The sequence below is a fragment of the Anolis carolinensis genome, chromosome 2 (genome assembly GCF_035594765.1).
Source record: "Anolis carolinensis isolate JA03-04 chromosome 2, rAnoCar3.1.pri, whole genome shotgun sequence".
NCBI lineage: Eukaryota > Metazoa > Chordata > Lepidosauria > Squamata > Dactyloidae > Anolis > Anolis carolinensis.
The window spans coordinates 189120486-189136606 of record NC_085842.1 but is presented as its reverse complement, the minus strand read 5'-3'; the positions used below and the strand labels follow the sequence as shown (position 1 = coordinate 189136606).

At 37.8% G+C, this 16121-nt stretch overlaps 1 protein-coding gene across 2 annotated transcripts in view; it reads left to right on the top strand.

The window, feature by feature from the left end:
- Positions 1-6837: 6837 nt before the first annotated feature.
- mab21l3 (mab-21 like 3) overlaps positions 6838-16121 on the top strand; it is a 28993-nt gene continuing 19709 nt past the window's right edge. The window contains exons 1-3 of one of the 2 annotated variants that reach the window (XM_003216854.4): positions 6838-7124; positions 7399-7495; positions 7718-7858. In XM_003216854.4, coding sequence (XP_003216902.1) covers positions 7448-7495; positions 7718-7858 — 189 coding nt within the window. In that variant the 5' untranslated portion in view covers positions 6838-7124; positions 7399-7447. Of the gene's footprint in view, positions 7125-7342; positions 7496-7717; positions 7859-16121 lie in introns of both variants that reach the window. The other variant, XM_062971353.1, reaches the window with a different exon arrangement.

Genomic DNA, 16121 nt, shown 5'->3' with positions numbered 1-16121 from the left:
GCGCTTTTACACGCTGCGCTATCAGGGGATATTATTTCCTAAAGGTTGTGAATATACAATATTTCTGATTTTTTTTGTCTGTTGGAGGCAAGTATGAAGGCTGCAATTAGGGAAAATGATTAGGATGTAATGGCCTTGCAGCTTTAAAGCCTGACTGTTTCCTCCCTGAGTGAATTTTTTGTTGGGAGGTGTTAGCTGGCCCTGATTGTTTCCTGCGTGGAATTCCCGTTTTCAGAGTGTTGTTCTTTATTCGTGTTCTGATTTTAGATATTGTATTGTTCTGTTTTATTATACCACATTAATTTTTATATATTCTGATTTTAGTGTTTTTGAATACTTGGAGACAGATTTTATTCATTTTCACAGTTGACCGCAACACAATAATAATAACAATGATGATGATAGTAATAATAATGACTTTGGTAATACACACTGCTTCACTCCCTTCTCAGCTTCCTTTCTGGAAGAATCCTTTCTTGGGAGGTGTTAGCTGGCCCTGATTGTTTCCTTTGTGGAATTTCCAATTTCCCTGCTTTCAGAGTGTTGCTCTTTATTTACTGTCCTGGTTTTAGAGATTATATTGTTCTGCATTATTCTATCCCAGTAATTATTTCATATTAAAGTAGAATCTCCTCCATCCAACATTTGCTTATACAATGTTCTGGATTATTCAACGCAGTCTGCCTTTTCGTAATCAATGTTTTTGTAGTCAGTGTTTTAAATTCATTGTGATGTTTTAGTGGTAAATTTGTAAATACAGTACAGTAGAGTCTCATTTATCCAACATAAACGGGTCAGCAGAATGTTGGATAAGCGAATATGTTGGATAATAAGGAGGCATTAAGGGAAAGCCTATTAAACATCGGGAAGACATCTTTCCACCATGTCTCCTGTATCAATTTAATGATATAATGATATATAATAATATTATACTATACTAATATTATAATACATTGTATATACATGTAATATTAATAATAATATTATGATGTAATACAATGTAATAATTATTATAATTCACTATTATAATTGTATATTTATATTACATGCAATATTACTAATAATATTGTGATATAGTTGTATAATATAATATATTGTATGTATATATACTTGTAAGCCGCCCTGAGTCCCCTTCGGGGTGAGAAGGGCGGTATATAAATGTCGCAAATAAATAAATAAATAAATTAGGTTATGATTTTACAACTGAAGCACCAAAACATCATGTTAGACAACAAATTTGGCAGAAAAAGTAGTTCAATACACAGTAATGCTATGTAGTACTTACTGTATTTATGAATTTAGCACCAAAATATCACGATATATTGAAAACATTGACTACAAAAATGCGTTGGATAATCCAGAATGTTGGATAAGCGAGTGTTGGATAAGTGAGACTCTACTGTAATTACTACATAGCATTACTGTGCATGGAACTACTTTTTCTGTCAAATTTGTTTTATAATATGATATATTGGTGCTTAATTTGTATATCGATTACCTAATTTGATGTTTAATCGACTTTTCCTGAATCCCTTCTTATTATCCAACATATTCACTTATCCTGCCAGCCTGTTTATGTTGGATAAGTGAGACTCTACTGTATATTGATAATCTTATATTATCTAATTAGAACTGGATTATATGAGGCCCCTTCTTCACAGCTGTATAAAATGCACACTGAAGTGGATTATATGGTAGTGTGGAGTCAAGATAATCCAGTGCAAAGCAGATAATATAAGATTATAAATGGGTTATATAGCTGTGTGGAAGGGCCTTGAGTCAACACTGCCATATAATCCAGTGCAAATTAGATAATCTGTGAAGAGGCCTGAGGCCTAAGTCTGCCTGTCCCCTGAGCTGAGTTGGTTGCTAGGAGACCAAGTGGGCAGAGATTAGTCCTCTAACTCGCAGCAATTGGATAAAAACAATTATTCCTTTCCCTCTGATTAGGACTTTATTTTTCTTTTCTTTTTGTTGTATCAACCTAGAGGCGTGGATGATGGGTTGTGTTGTCAAATTTCGAGGTTGGGGGGCCTGTAGTTTTGTTGTTTTATTGGTCGCCATGATGCCATCACTCATTTATATATATATAGATTCATATCTATCTATCGAGACATCTTTCTCTCTATAGATAATTATAGTGTAAGGGATCTGTCCCTGGGTCCTTTCAGCGCTTCAGAGGGGAAGGAAAGAGAAGAGTTCCATACAGAGTGAAAAGAAACAAGCCTTTTATTTTGTCTGGCCAAAACAAAGGTGACAGTCTTTTAAATCGACTTGCCATCCCGAATCCTAGAACAAACAATATACGCCATGAGTGGAAAAATACAAGGAAAACAAAACTTTCAAAACCAGTAGCAATGAGATAACTTTTTGGCTTCTCTTAATGGTTACGTCATCTTTGTTAGAAACAGAAAGAATCAGGTCATGCTAAGTTCAACAGGAGGGGAGGGGGTTGTGGGGGTTTGACACTGAGTTCAGCAGCTTTTATTCCTTTTTCTTATTTACTTGTTTTAAAGTTTCATCCCTCATTTTCTTTTTTGCAGCTGAAAGTCTTTCAGTGGAGAAAATCAGTTAATCTTATTGTCACACAATGTCCTCTACATAGAGGAACTTTGCAAGGCTGGCCATTTCTGCCCTAAAAAATAATTAGGAGATTTTAGAAATCACAAATACAAAATTTAAAACTTAAAAATACAGAACATATGACAGATTTATCCACAGATGATATTACATTATTCATATCAAATCCAAGGCAATACATAAGGCCACAAATAAATTTGTTTTTATCAATTACTATCGATCTATATTTGTGTGCGTGTGTGTGCGTGTGCATTTTTATAACTAGAAACCTCATGCAATAACAAATAAATATTTATCTATGTCAAACCTAAATATAAGGAATGGCCTAAACTACAGTTCTCACAATTGACAGCTTTATCTTTTTTTCTTGTTTTAAACTCTTCCTTTGTCAATATGTAAGCTAAAGTTTACTAAATGGCAACTTTTTACAATTATACATTTATAATTAGAGAAAATTATAATGGGGAGAATATAAGGTATTAAATAATTACATATAAATGAGTTAATTTTGAATGATAAACCCATCCTATCTGAAGGACTTAAAAGTCCTAAAACAACAGATCCACCATGATTGCATGTATTGCAAATAAATTCCTTTTAAAAAATAATAAATTGATCAGATGGCTCCACCACCTCAAGTTTTAACTCTATTTGAAGCATATTGTAATGGCAACTTAAACAAAACAAAAGGGCAATCTTAAATTATGTCAAATAATGAAAAAGGCAAAATTGCTAAATCTAAACAATGAGATTCAATTAGGAGTCCGATAAAATCACAGTCAGATATAACTGTGACTGAATGAAAGAAAATTCATTGAAAATTACTCAAAAATTATATTACTATTTTCTAAAATAACAAAATCAACAAAGCTATGTTGGAGCTATTGTTGTAAAATATGTGATTTGAATCATATGTGGTGAGCGTGTATTTAAATTGTAGGAGATCCAAAAAGTCCACTTCAGAGGAGCAGTTTTTGTTTTTGAAATTGAAAATGAAAACTTGCCAAGTAAAGATCTTAGTGCATTTAAGTTTATTTATTCATTTATTTGCTTCATTTTTATCCTGCTCTTCTCACCCCGTGGGGGACTCAGAGCGGCATACATCATACGTCTAGGAAAAAATTCAGTGCCTCATTATACATAAACAAATAAAACAGTATAAAACCACTAAAATCAATAAACATATAAATACACATTAAAACCACTTAAACATATTAATTGCGGCAAGGCTAGAAATAGGTGAAGCATGCAAAATGTTAGAAAATATCTCAGTACAAAACTGATTAAATAGAATATTGTCCAGATCTCTTTCAGAAAAAATAAAAACAAACTGTGAGAGTACCAAGAGGGAACATAGAAGAAGATATGCGACTGCAAACCATTTACTACTTATACTACCTCCTTTGGATCAAGAGAGGCTTTGGAAAAAATACTATTTAAAATTATGATTAATATATTAATCATATAATTAATATAATATATTTTAATCATTAATATTAATCATATTAATGATTAAAATATATTAATTAGATTAATATATATCATTTGGAAGTCACTTCATGTTTATTGTAATTGAGATAGATAAACTTTCATGTGCTTAACCATCAGGAAGTTTTTCCTAATTAGGATCATTGCATCATAGAGTTGGAAGAGACCTCAAGGGCCATCCAGTCCAATCCCCTGCCAAGAAGCAGGAAAACCACATTCAAAGCACCCCCGACAGATGGCCATCCAGCTTCTGCTTAAAAGCAGCAGAAAACAAGCTTGCACCCTCCTCCCTATGACTTCCCCTCACATATGTATACATGGCTATCATGTTTCCTTTCAGCCTTTTCTTGTGCAGGCTAATCATGCCCAGCTCTTTAAGCCGTACCTCATAGGGCTTATTCTCCAGATTCTTGGTGATTTTAGTCGCCCTCCTCTGGACACATATCAGCTTGCCAACATCTCCCTTCAATTAAGGTGCCCGGAATTGGACACAGTGTAATTCCAGGTGTGGTCTGACCAAGGCAGAATAGAGGTGTAACATGACTTCCCTGGATCTAGACACTATACTCCTATTTATGCAGGCCAAAATCCCATTCCTAGTGGAATCTTTTTTCCTGTAGTTTAAATCCATTGTTCTATGTCCTATTCACTTTAATTTAATTTTTGCTCTCCTTCTGTCCCACCTTTTACCTCCCCACTCATGAAGTCAGTGTATTTCACTGCTTGGAGTCTCCTCCTTTGGGAGTTTTAAACAGAGACTGGACAGCCATCTGTCAGAGATTCATTGGTTGTAGATTCATGCATGACAGAAGGGGGTTGAGCTGGATTGGATGTCTCTTGTGGTCTTTTCCAACTCTATGAGTCGATGAAGATGTGATGCCTGCAAGAAAGAAGCAATTATTTGTTGTATCAGGATAAAAATACTCATGTAAAGTAATAATAACATAATTTTTGAAAAGGAAATAAATACACAAATATTGGCATGTGACAGCCCATTTCAAACTCAATACTCCCATGGCTGCTTTTAGCAGAGACAAAAAGACACCGAGGAATGCACTCCTGTGCTACATGTTTAACCCGACCTTTCCAGTATGCTGAACACTAGGGCAGGCAGAACAATAACACCTCATTTAGTCCAGAATCGACGTGTCCTCAATTTCGTTTTGGATGTTTGCCAGTTCTCCACTTGTTTACTTTTGCAACTGTCTCCAAGCTACAGCCAATATCAGTCAACATAATTTATCAGATGACTTCCCAAATTACCTCTACACACTGCCTCCCAAAAGAGTTTTTCTCTTTGATTCCCCAAGATATTCACATAACTCAGGCAGATGCCCCATGGATGCCTCTTTAGCAATAGCCAAATAAATGAAGCCAGTAAGCACATCACTCACACATAAAAAGAAAAGCTACAAAAGGAAGGAGTGTTGTGTATGTGGTCCAATGATATGACTTATCCAGTTCCCATCTACCCCAGATGCACAACTATTCCGAAGGAAACGTTTATGGATTCTCAGAGCTGTCTGACAAAGGGAGAGAGGCCAAAGACTGGAAGCATGGGGAGAGATTGTAGCTGTCAACTCTTCTAGCAATATCAAACAATTAAAATCTGCAGCATTATTCAAGGTCATCCTTGACAGGTTTAGTTGCGTGACCATGAATGGAAAAGGGATGCCCTAAGAAATCAGAACCTTCACCAACAGCACCGTTATAGGCTGCAGAGAAGAAGGAATCAATGGTCTAATCCAGAGCTTTCCAAACACTTCATTTTTGGTGACACACCAAGACATTCATTGTTTCACAACATGGTAATTCAGTTTAATAGCAAACTTTATGTTAAAGGTACCAGGTTCAAATCCCAGGAGCGGACTGAGCACCCGCTGTTAGTCCCAGTTCCTGCCAACCTAGCAGTTCGAAAACATGCAAATGTGAGTAGATCAATAGGTACCACTCCGGCAGGAAGGTAACAGCACTCCATGCAGTCATGCCGGCCACATGACCTTGGAGGTGTCTACGGACAATGCTGGCTCTTCGGCTTAGAAATGGAGATGAGCACCAATCCCCAGAGTCGGTCACGACTGGACTTAACGTCAGGGGAAAACCTTTACCTTTACCCTTATGTTAAATCAACCCCTTATAAGAGATGAGGATACATACATACATTGTAATAACTAAATGTATGGAGATGCAAACTATCTCATTAAAATCTTTCATTTATATATTTTAAAATATATGATTTATTACTTATTTCACATAGATGCAGAGGTTTTTCATTACCTTTGCGTAACACACCTACAAACAGCAAACAGCAACCAGCACACTAATGTATGACAATACCATTTCAAAATGTGTGAATTTTTATCCTTAAAGCAGTCTTCAACCTGCCAGGCCCCTACAGGTACAGAGTACAAACACAAAACTTTGTATCATGAACAAGGAACATTTTCAAGGTCACTTAACTCTTGCCCAGATTAGTTGATGGAGACAATAAATCTGTATCAGAACCAAGCCCAATTGCTTTTAGTGACACACTTTTCTCCAGGATACCAAGCCCTGCCAGTCAGTCTCTTGTGACATTATAACAACACAATGGGGAAAAGATTGCCAATGGAACACATTGTAAAGCTGTTTGCTTGTTTGTTTTAAAGTGCCCTTGTGTAGTTTGGGATATACCGCCTACGTCCCTGTCATTGTGATGCAAACCTTTTGCAAAAAGCCACTCGCTCTTGTTCGATTGATAAAAGGCCCGATCAATTATTTCCACTTTCAGAACAATTTGTGTTGTGTATGTGGGCTTATTTGGACAGCTGGCAGCTAACAAGCGGCAGCTTAGTGTGTGTTTACAGTCAAGAAAGCAAAGCCAACTCCAGGCAAGGCCCAAGTGGTGTGGCATTTACTGTCAATATAGCAGGAGAGAGAAAGAAGTGATAAGGAGTGTTGGCTGCAGACTGCAACCCTGAAAGTGTGTAAAAATCAGCCACCTGCTTGCAGGGAGAAGGACTGGGAGGAATTTGGATAATTTGCATACTTTCTGGGCTGAACAAACAATATGCGTGGTAATCAAGAAATTATGATTCTTGAAGTGTAGTTGAGATTTTAAATGCACTGATTTCAAATTAAAGAATCTAACTTTCTAACTGTCTCTATTAACTTATGTGAAGGCTCAAGAGGAAAAGCAAACAAATGTGGGGAGAAAATAGGAAATGTTAAGTGGGGTTGAAAGTTGAAATGTAGGACCAAAGGAAGAATTCCGTTCATTCTTCTCCATTTGCAGGAAAAGGAAGCATTTTTGAGCTAGAGCTGAATATACTGGGATTGTTATCCCTGCAGGAACATCAGAAGGCTTTCCCTGAAGAAACACGGAGGATCACTTCTTACCATGAAGCAACTCACTGAAGAAGCTATAGAGCAATACATCCATAATAAGGTAAGGATGGTCCTTTTGTCTCTTGGAACTGGATTTTGTTTTCAAACCCTCAAAGTAGGAATATTCAGATTATGGCTTCACCAATTCTAGGAGCTGACAAAGAGCAGCCTTGGAACTATAACTTGAGCCCCAACTCCAAGAGTATGCACAAATATGCTACCTATAACATGTAGACTGGAGCTGTTGCAAGAAAGTAATATAACTGCTGGGTTATATCTGCAGGTGGATGTGAGGCACCGAGTAGTCTCTAGAATTGTGGATGAAGTGCAAAAAATCATACAACGGTTAACCACAGATATTAGCAACAAGGATCCCCGTTTCCAGGCAATTTCCAACTCTGGCATTCATAATGAGAACATGAAGGTAAGGGCAGAGGTTATTTGCCTGTGTATGCATTCAGTGAGTAATTGAGACAATGTTCAGATCCATTCAGGGGTAAAACCATACTTTACATCATTATTGTCATCATTGCTATTAATACCTTTTTATATTCTGTTTTTCCTTAAAGCTAGGGAAATTATTTCAAAATTATTTTTAAAAGTCTATTTAAAAACAGCAACACAGGTCTCCGCATGTACAGTATGGGACTTGAAAAGTATGAGGGAAATGGAGTTACAAATTACAGAACAAAATATGAGACGAGTGGTGGAGACAATAGGGAGAATAAGGAATGCAAAAGAAATTAGGAGGAAAATGTTACATAAGTAGTTTTGTATACCCTGTCAACTAGTGTACTATTATCAAAAGGGGAGCAGTCAGTGCCGGCATAGATGTCAACAGAAAGGATGGCTTATGCACATGATGCAGGAATGCAAACAGGTACAATACTTCTGGCAGACTATACAAAATGTGTCAAGTCAAATATTAGGAATCGATTGGGTTATAACAAAAGAAATGGCAGTCTTAGTACAAAGAGAGGGAATGGGAAATTACAGGGAAATAAAGAAAGCAATAATTGAGTGCGCACGTAGTGATAGTATTGGGATGGAAAGACAAATCAAAGTGGACAGTAAATAAATGGTATCAGTACATGGTGGATCAAATGGAATTTGAAATTATGGATGTGAAATTAAATTATTCAAAAGGTAATGAAAATAGAATGCGAGAAGTTGAAGAAAGATAGAACAGGTTCAAGAATTATATTATGAATAAGTCTAGAGATCAGGACATAAGAAATAGAATACAAATGTTATATAGTATGTAAATCTATAAGGATTGTCTTAAAAGATCAATATGTAAAAGAAAACAATCCTTGTGGTGGTGGTGGGAATAGTAAATGTTGTGCAAGTGTATGCCCTAAAATAATTTTAAAAAAACAACAACACAGTGCAATTAAAACAATATAGCATGCTGTTAAGAGCCCTCTCTTTTAAACCCTCCAGTTTTAAAACTCTTGTTGGAATAAAGAAGACTCCCCCAGCCAGGCCCTTAGCCAGGATTTTGATTTGGGGGGGAGGGAGGGGGGGCTGAGTCTGAGTGAGAGAGGATCTACCCTAGCAAACCTTTTGTTATCGTTATCCCAATGCCCCCATGCATATGGGATATATTGAGCTTGGTGATCAGATCATGATATGAATAAACATAACAGTACCAGTAAGGCCTTCTAGCTGACCACCCTGCAAATTTGGGAGGGGGCTGAAGCCCCTCAAGTGCCCCCCCCCCCCCCCGGCTACATGCCTGCTCCCAGCTAACAGAAGGACAGCACAGGTGTTTGTTCTAACTTCCTTAGAAGGTTGTTCCAAAATCTAAGGAATATACCTTATAGGCTCAGGAACTCCTCTCCTGAGGAGCCCAGTACCTGGGGAGGATCAGATGGAAAGATATGGCTATATGGGTCATAACCAGTATTTACCAGTATTTAAATTTGTGCCCATAGATTGATGGACTCATGGAGCTGTTGTAGCAAGGTAGTTGCTTGGATCCTGTAACCAACTCTAATTAACAATCAAGTTGCAACATTTTGGGCGACCTGAAGCTTTGTGCGTGTTACAATAATCCAGGCAGGGGTTGCTGTGGCCAGATCAGGTAACAGCCACAGGTGGAATGTTAGAACTGGTCCAGGACTTCATCCCATGCATTTAGGGCCCCATTTCCATGCACTTTGTAAACAGAGCTCCACAAGAGTCCCGCAGAGGTCATCACATGACCTAAGGGCACTTCCGGTGGGACTCTGTGGGACTTCGTTTCCGCAGCACATTTTATTTATTTATTTATTTATTTATTAAACGTATATACCGCTACTCCCTGTTTGGCTCGGAGCGGTTTACAAAAATAGATTAAAACAATACACTTGGCTTTAAAATAACAATAAAAACAATAAAAACAACAATAAAAGCAACAATAAAAACAGACATAGCCCCGAGTTTTTGGAAATGAAGCCTGAAATCCCCCAAGAAGAAAGCGGAAGAAAACAAGGGGGAGGGGCGCTCAGCATGGAAAGGACATGGAATGGCTGGCCATCCCAGAAGATTGCGAAGGACAGGAGGGAACGGGGTAAGACTGTTCCCTCCACTTTCCTCCACTTTCCTCCCGGCTGGTGGGATGAGGTCCCCAGTTAGTGCATCTCTCTGGTTGCTTCTGCAAAATTACAGTGCAGCAGCCTTAATGGGGCATTAGCAGGACTGGGCTGTGGGCAACAGTCAAAGGGGATCACTAAAGTACACAGAAATCTATAAATTAAGTGTAAATACTAGGTTGTCCTGTTACTCACTAGTATTACAGAATAGAATAATAGTTACAAAGTGATTATAGTTTATCATACAAGAACGCAAGGAATAAACAAATAAGGACTGTTTTACAACAATGTACCAAAATTATATTCATGCTTGAATGTTTTCCAAAGTACGAAAATATGAAGAAACCCTCAGAAGAAACCTGAAGAAGGGATACTTATCCTGAAACAAGGATTATAAACACCCGGGAACCTTTGTTTTCCTGATCACGCATCCCTAAGACTTTTTACTTGCATGGGACAATACTGAATCTATTTAAAGTGTTGACCACAGTTTATAGAAGAACTTATCAGTTGCTTTGTTTTCCTGATCATGCATTCCTAAGACTTTTTACTTACATGGGACAATACTGAATCTATTTAAAGTGTTGACCACAGTTTAGCAGTTGTTTTGGGAAGCATTCAAGCATGAATATAATGTTTGATGCATTGTTATAAAACAGTCCTTATTTGTTTATTCCTTACGTTCTTATATTATAAACTATAATCAGTTTGTAACTACAGTAGAGTCTCACTTATCCAACACTTATCCAACGTTCTGGATTATCCAATGCATTTTTGTAGTCAATGTTTTCAATATATTATGATATTTTGGTGCTAAATTCGTAAATACAGTAATTACTACATAGCATTAATGTGTAATGAACTACTTTTTCTGTCAAATTTGTTGTATAACATGATTTTTGGTGCTTAATTTGTAAAATCATAACCTATTTTGATGTTTAATAGGTTTTTTCTTAATCTATCCTTATTATCCAACATATTCACTTATCCAACGTTCTGCCGGCCCGTTTACGTTGGATAAGTGAGACTCTACTGTACTAGTGAGTAACAGGACAACCGTGTATTTACACAACAGTCAAAGGGGAACCTGAAGCCAAAGAAGGAATGTACTCCATGCATCTAATAAAGTAGATCCAGTCTGTGAAAGCTTCTGCTAAAAACATATTTTTTTAGTTTAGGTTCAAAAGTTCACTTTGTACACATAGACCAGTAGAATGTGAAAGATGCATGCATCAATGGATCTGTAGGAATGGAAGTGCTATAAACATAAGAAGAGCCCCTTATGACCAGTTGGTTCCAAATGGGAAGCATTCACGCAGGATATGAGTACAAGAACACTCCTGATCATGCATGCCACTATACTGTCTCTGTGTCAGGATCCTATGCCTAGGATCTGCCATAATTTAAAAAGTGTGTTGCCTTGGACTGCTAAATCTGCTAAACCTTGACAATGTTATACTTTCTGCTTTAGATGTAATTATTAGATGCTGTTCTATTATATTATTTATAACTCATAACATGTTATCCAATAGGAATTAGAGTAGGCAGCTGCATAATGTAGTTAGTGGGAACCAATTTCTATTAGCACCAAACTCCAGGGAGATAAGAGAGTAGAGCTGGGGGGGGGGGGGAGATGAAACACTGGGATTCAAGGTCATTTTCATGTGAACTGGTGTTCGGGTAGGTGATGTAATGTTTAGATTTATTAATAAATTATAGAAAGACTGCAAAAAGTGTAACAGTGGGGTTCTTGTGTGCCAATGAAATGGCAATGTGCAGAATGTTCAGATGCTAAGCTTATAGAAAGTCCCAGCCTTGTGCCTATAGAAAATCCCAGTCTTGACAACTATAGCGTGTAGTACCTGTACTGTAAGAAAGGTCTTCTATTTTCAAAGTTGGACTGATTTTGAGTGGCAAATGTCTATAGCTAGCTATCCTCCTCAAATTTGCTCAGGCCCCTTCTATGCTATCCTATATCCCAGGGTGTGATCTATGAGCTTTACTATCCACTATGCATGGTCCACTCTACTGTATTTATATTCCGCCCTTCTCAACCCAAAGGAGACTCAGGGCGGATCACAGAACATACATATATGCAGCAAATATTCAATGCCGTTTATACACTTGACAAGACAGACAATTGTACATAATTTTTTCTTCTCTGTATTCCTGGTATTGAAGTTTAATTCACTTTACACTGAGTAACTGAACTGTGCAATGCTGTTTGCGATGTCATGTGGAAAGTGTCTCATTGTGTGTTAGACAGGAGTGGCTGTCTGTAGGAGCAGAGAAATCTAAATGAAGTCCAATACCATTACTCCCCCAAAAGCACACTAATTGGGTAAGTTCTATTTGGAAGTTAAAGAATGGTGGAGTATCTCTACTTTCCAGCTGGATTTGGCTCACATTTCAATTCCAATCCTGCATTTCCAGAAATGACCTCTTATCAGAACCACCTTACAATAACATTTTGGTAAATGTAAGAGAGTTATGAGCTTTTAGGGATGCAGTTTGAATTTTCAGACATTGCTGTACATAGGATGCAGTAATGTGCCTGCTTTCCGTCTCCACTGACCCATTCCTTTCTCACCTGGCCAGCAGACAGATGAGTCAGAGAGAAAAGATGGGAAATGTAAAGGATTGGCATGGTAGGTAAAGTTCACATCAAAGCAGCAAGTAGCTTTATTCAGAACTTGGCAGGATTGTATAGTGTGTTGATTCATGCCTTGGGATAGTTTGAAGAAGTCGTACCTCTGGGTTAAAGATCTTCTTGGGCATCGCTCTAATTAGAAATGTGCTGCTTGATTAGCTTGCTCACTAATAACTTTTTTGCCTCTGTTGTGTCTCGTTTCCCATTTTGCCTCTGTCAGGATCAGCCAGCTTTACTGGCCAAATGGTCAGCTCTACTTCAGGGGAAGCGCCCCTTCCATCCATCCATCCAGGTACAAACACCTTGCATGGATTTTGCCCCAGTTCCCTCATGTCTGTTTTCAACTCCAATACCCCATTATATGTCCTTACTGAGATCTCATTCACCCCTATCTTTTTGAAAGCAAAAATATGGTTTCTAATTTGCCTACCACTTTAGTAAACTGCATGCCCTGTTTAATTTATAACATGCAATTGAAAACTGCTTTCTTTATTTACTCATAACTAGGTCTGCTATGGGTAAGGTTCACTGTGCAAAGGTAGAGGAAGTTGAAAACGTCCTCCCTGGGTTTTTCCTAAATCTTCCTTCCACTGGCACCAGTGGAACCCATTCCTTCTTTTTAAGCCCCCACATATGAAGAACAGAGAGCTGGAGTTGTGGAGGCAAGGAAATCTGTACGGTTTAAAGTCCTACTAAGCTTGTTCATCAGCCACCCTTAGACAGTGAAATCTCTGTCAGAAAGGACTCAACATCTGAATATGCTATAGATCAGTTCATTTTTAGGCAGGCCCACCCAAATGATTTTTAGTGTATGCATTTTAAATTATGAGTTTTAAACAATGGATTGTAATTATAATATTGTTATGTTCTTCTAAATTGATCCTAAAACGAGTGTTTTAACTGATGTTATTTTAAAACTGATATTATGTATGATTATTTTAATCTGTTGTTGTTCTCCACCTCGATCCATGGGAGGGGCAGGTAAGAAATAACAGTCAGAATAATAATAATAGCAACAATAACTATGTATCATGGGTCTGAACTGGATAGTGACTAACTAAAGTTGCATGCTGCTTGTTTAGCATAGAGTGTAGTTTAGCTTTGTCAGTTCTTCCCATCTGTGAGGAGGCTGGTCAGCCTGTTTAGGCTGTTGCCCAGATTCTTTATAGCCAACAGTATAGCAGGATAGAAATGGCAAACTGCTGCTTCTGCTCAAGTCAAATGTACTCCAGAACCTGTTTTCGGCTACACATAATGAACAAAAAATAGTGCATGTTCCTCTTATCTATAGTAAAGTGACCTTGATATGTCTTCAGTCCTGTATATTTTGCTCCTAAATTATCTCTGTCGGTAGCTCATTGACCACATATGATTTTTCCTTCTCCCTCTCTTGTGATTTTTGGTATGACTCTGCCTTTAGCTTTCCCCTTTCATAGAATGCTAGAATCATAGAGTTTGAAGAGATCCAGTCCAGCTCTCCACCAATGTAAAACAACCCCTGTTTTATATGAATGCTGTTGCCTTGTGTATGTGGTACTTCTGGTTTGCTTACTCCTCTGAGTTGTGATACTGCTGTGCAACGTGTTCACTGTTCTTGGAGTAGTCTCTGTACTTTTGCATGTAATGATTTTCTGGGTTTTGTTGCTAGCAAATCATGATGTGAAAACAGGGTTCACAGAGTTTAGTGATGCTATTCAAAATATGCAGATTAGAATTAAACTGTTCCAGCACATCCTTGCATTCATGAAATCTACTGTTGAAGGAACTGTTATGAAGAAGCCATGGGTTTGTTGCTTCTGTTGTGTGCTTTCAAGTGGTTTGGTGACCCTAAAGCAAACCTGTTGCAGGGTTTCATTGAGAAGATTTATTCATCTTTGCCTTCCTCTGACACAGGGAGAGTATGACTTGCCCAAGTCACCAAGGTAGGTTTCCATGGCTGAGATTTGAATTTTGATTTCCCAAAGTCTTTGTCCAACACTCAAGTAACTACATGATGCTGACTCTGGTAAAAGCTACAAACTATTTGTCAGAAATAGGAGCCAGGAGCGCTACATGTTTCTTTAAAAACTACCTCCCTTTCCTCCTTCTGTGGTCATTGCCCATCTTTTCTTTTAGGGCCTTATCACATTGGGATATATTCAATTTCTGAGACTCTTTGAACATGGTTCCTAATGGATCCTGTCACATGATATTTGCCCCATTCCGTCAGTACTCCATTGAAATCTATCTGCAAAATATTGCAGAAACGAAGTAATTGCACATGGGATACTGTTTTAAAAATTTTACTCCAATACATTGTTGAGGCGCTGCATTTCCGTATGATCAGAAAATCAATCTGTATTCCATTAGATAAAATCTCATGAGATCAGTCGTTCAAGATTTCCAGGCTATGTAACTGTGCAATATTAGAATTTTTTTCTAATGTAGGGAGGCAGTCAAATGGATTGGGAGGAGCCAGCCTTCCATGGTGTGATGAGTCAAAGCACAGTATTTTCAAATTATAAGAATAATAATGTCAGACCCCAGAAGATCTTGGCATAAAAGCATGCTCACAAGGCAAATCCTTGGATACAGCTTTATTTCCTTCTTACCAAAGGCTATAGAAAGAGAGCTCTAACCAGTTCCCACCAATTGCAGTGTATATCACCTAGCTGACCCATCCCCCTCCCACTATCTATTTTCAAACAGCTACATTCCATTCTCACAGAGCATTTTACAATTCCCAGTTTCCCCCAGTCCAGATGGCCCTTATCAGAGACCCTAGCCATCCTCCCTCTCCCAACAGTCATGTCATGGGGGTGGACGAACCAACTCAGTGTAAGCTGGTACAGACACATCCTAACAAATAATAATCAGGTGTGATGGGGAGAGTATGCATCCCATCTCAGTATAGTATGCATTCAGTCCTAAAAAAATATGGGATGCATACTGATATAAACATACCTCAATTTAATAAGGTCCCTAATGGTGTCACTTATTAACTGCTAAGATCTGGCCTAGATTGGAGGCAGCTACAACAGTCTTTTTCATTCTGTTCAAATCCAGTTTTCTTACTATTTATCACCTACTTCCAGAAGTGTTGGGGAAAGTCACGATGTATTTGCATGTAATTGGTAGTGCTTATTATGAAAGGAATACAGATTACCGTATATACTCGAAGATAAGCCCTTATTTATAAGCTGAAAAAGCCTCCCCCGCCTTATAATTGGGTCAAGGTCAAGGCCGGTAACGGAGCCTGCAGGCTATTGCTTGCAATATGTGATCTATTTCTCTCTTCTCCTCCTTTATCAGTGTGTTTACTTTTGCAAAGCCTCCCGCTCTTAATCAAGGGAATGTTTTGAAAAGAGAGACACCCTTGCAAATCAGGAAGAAGAAAAATATATATTTATTAATCTTATGAAAGCATTTTCCCCTGAAATATTTGTTAAACTCTCCTACAGATATATAGGCATTAACCTTTT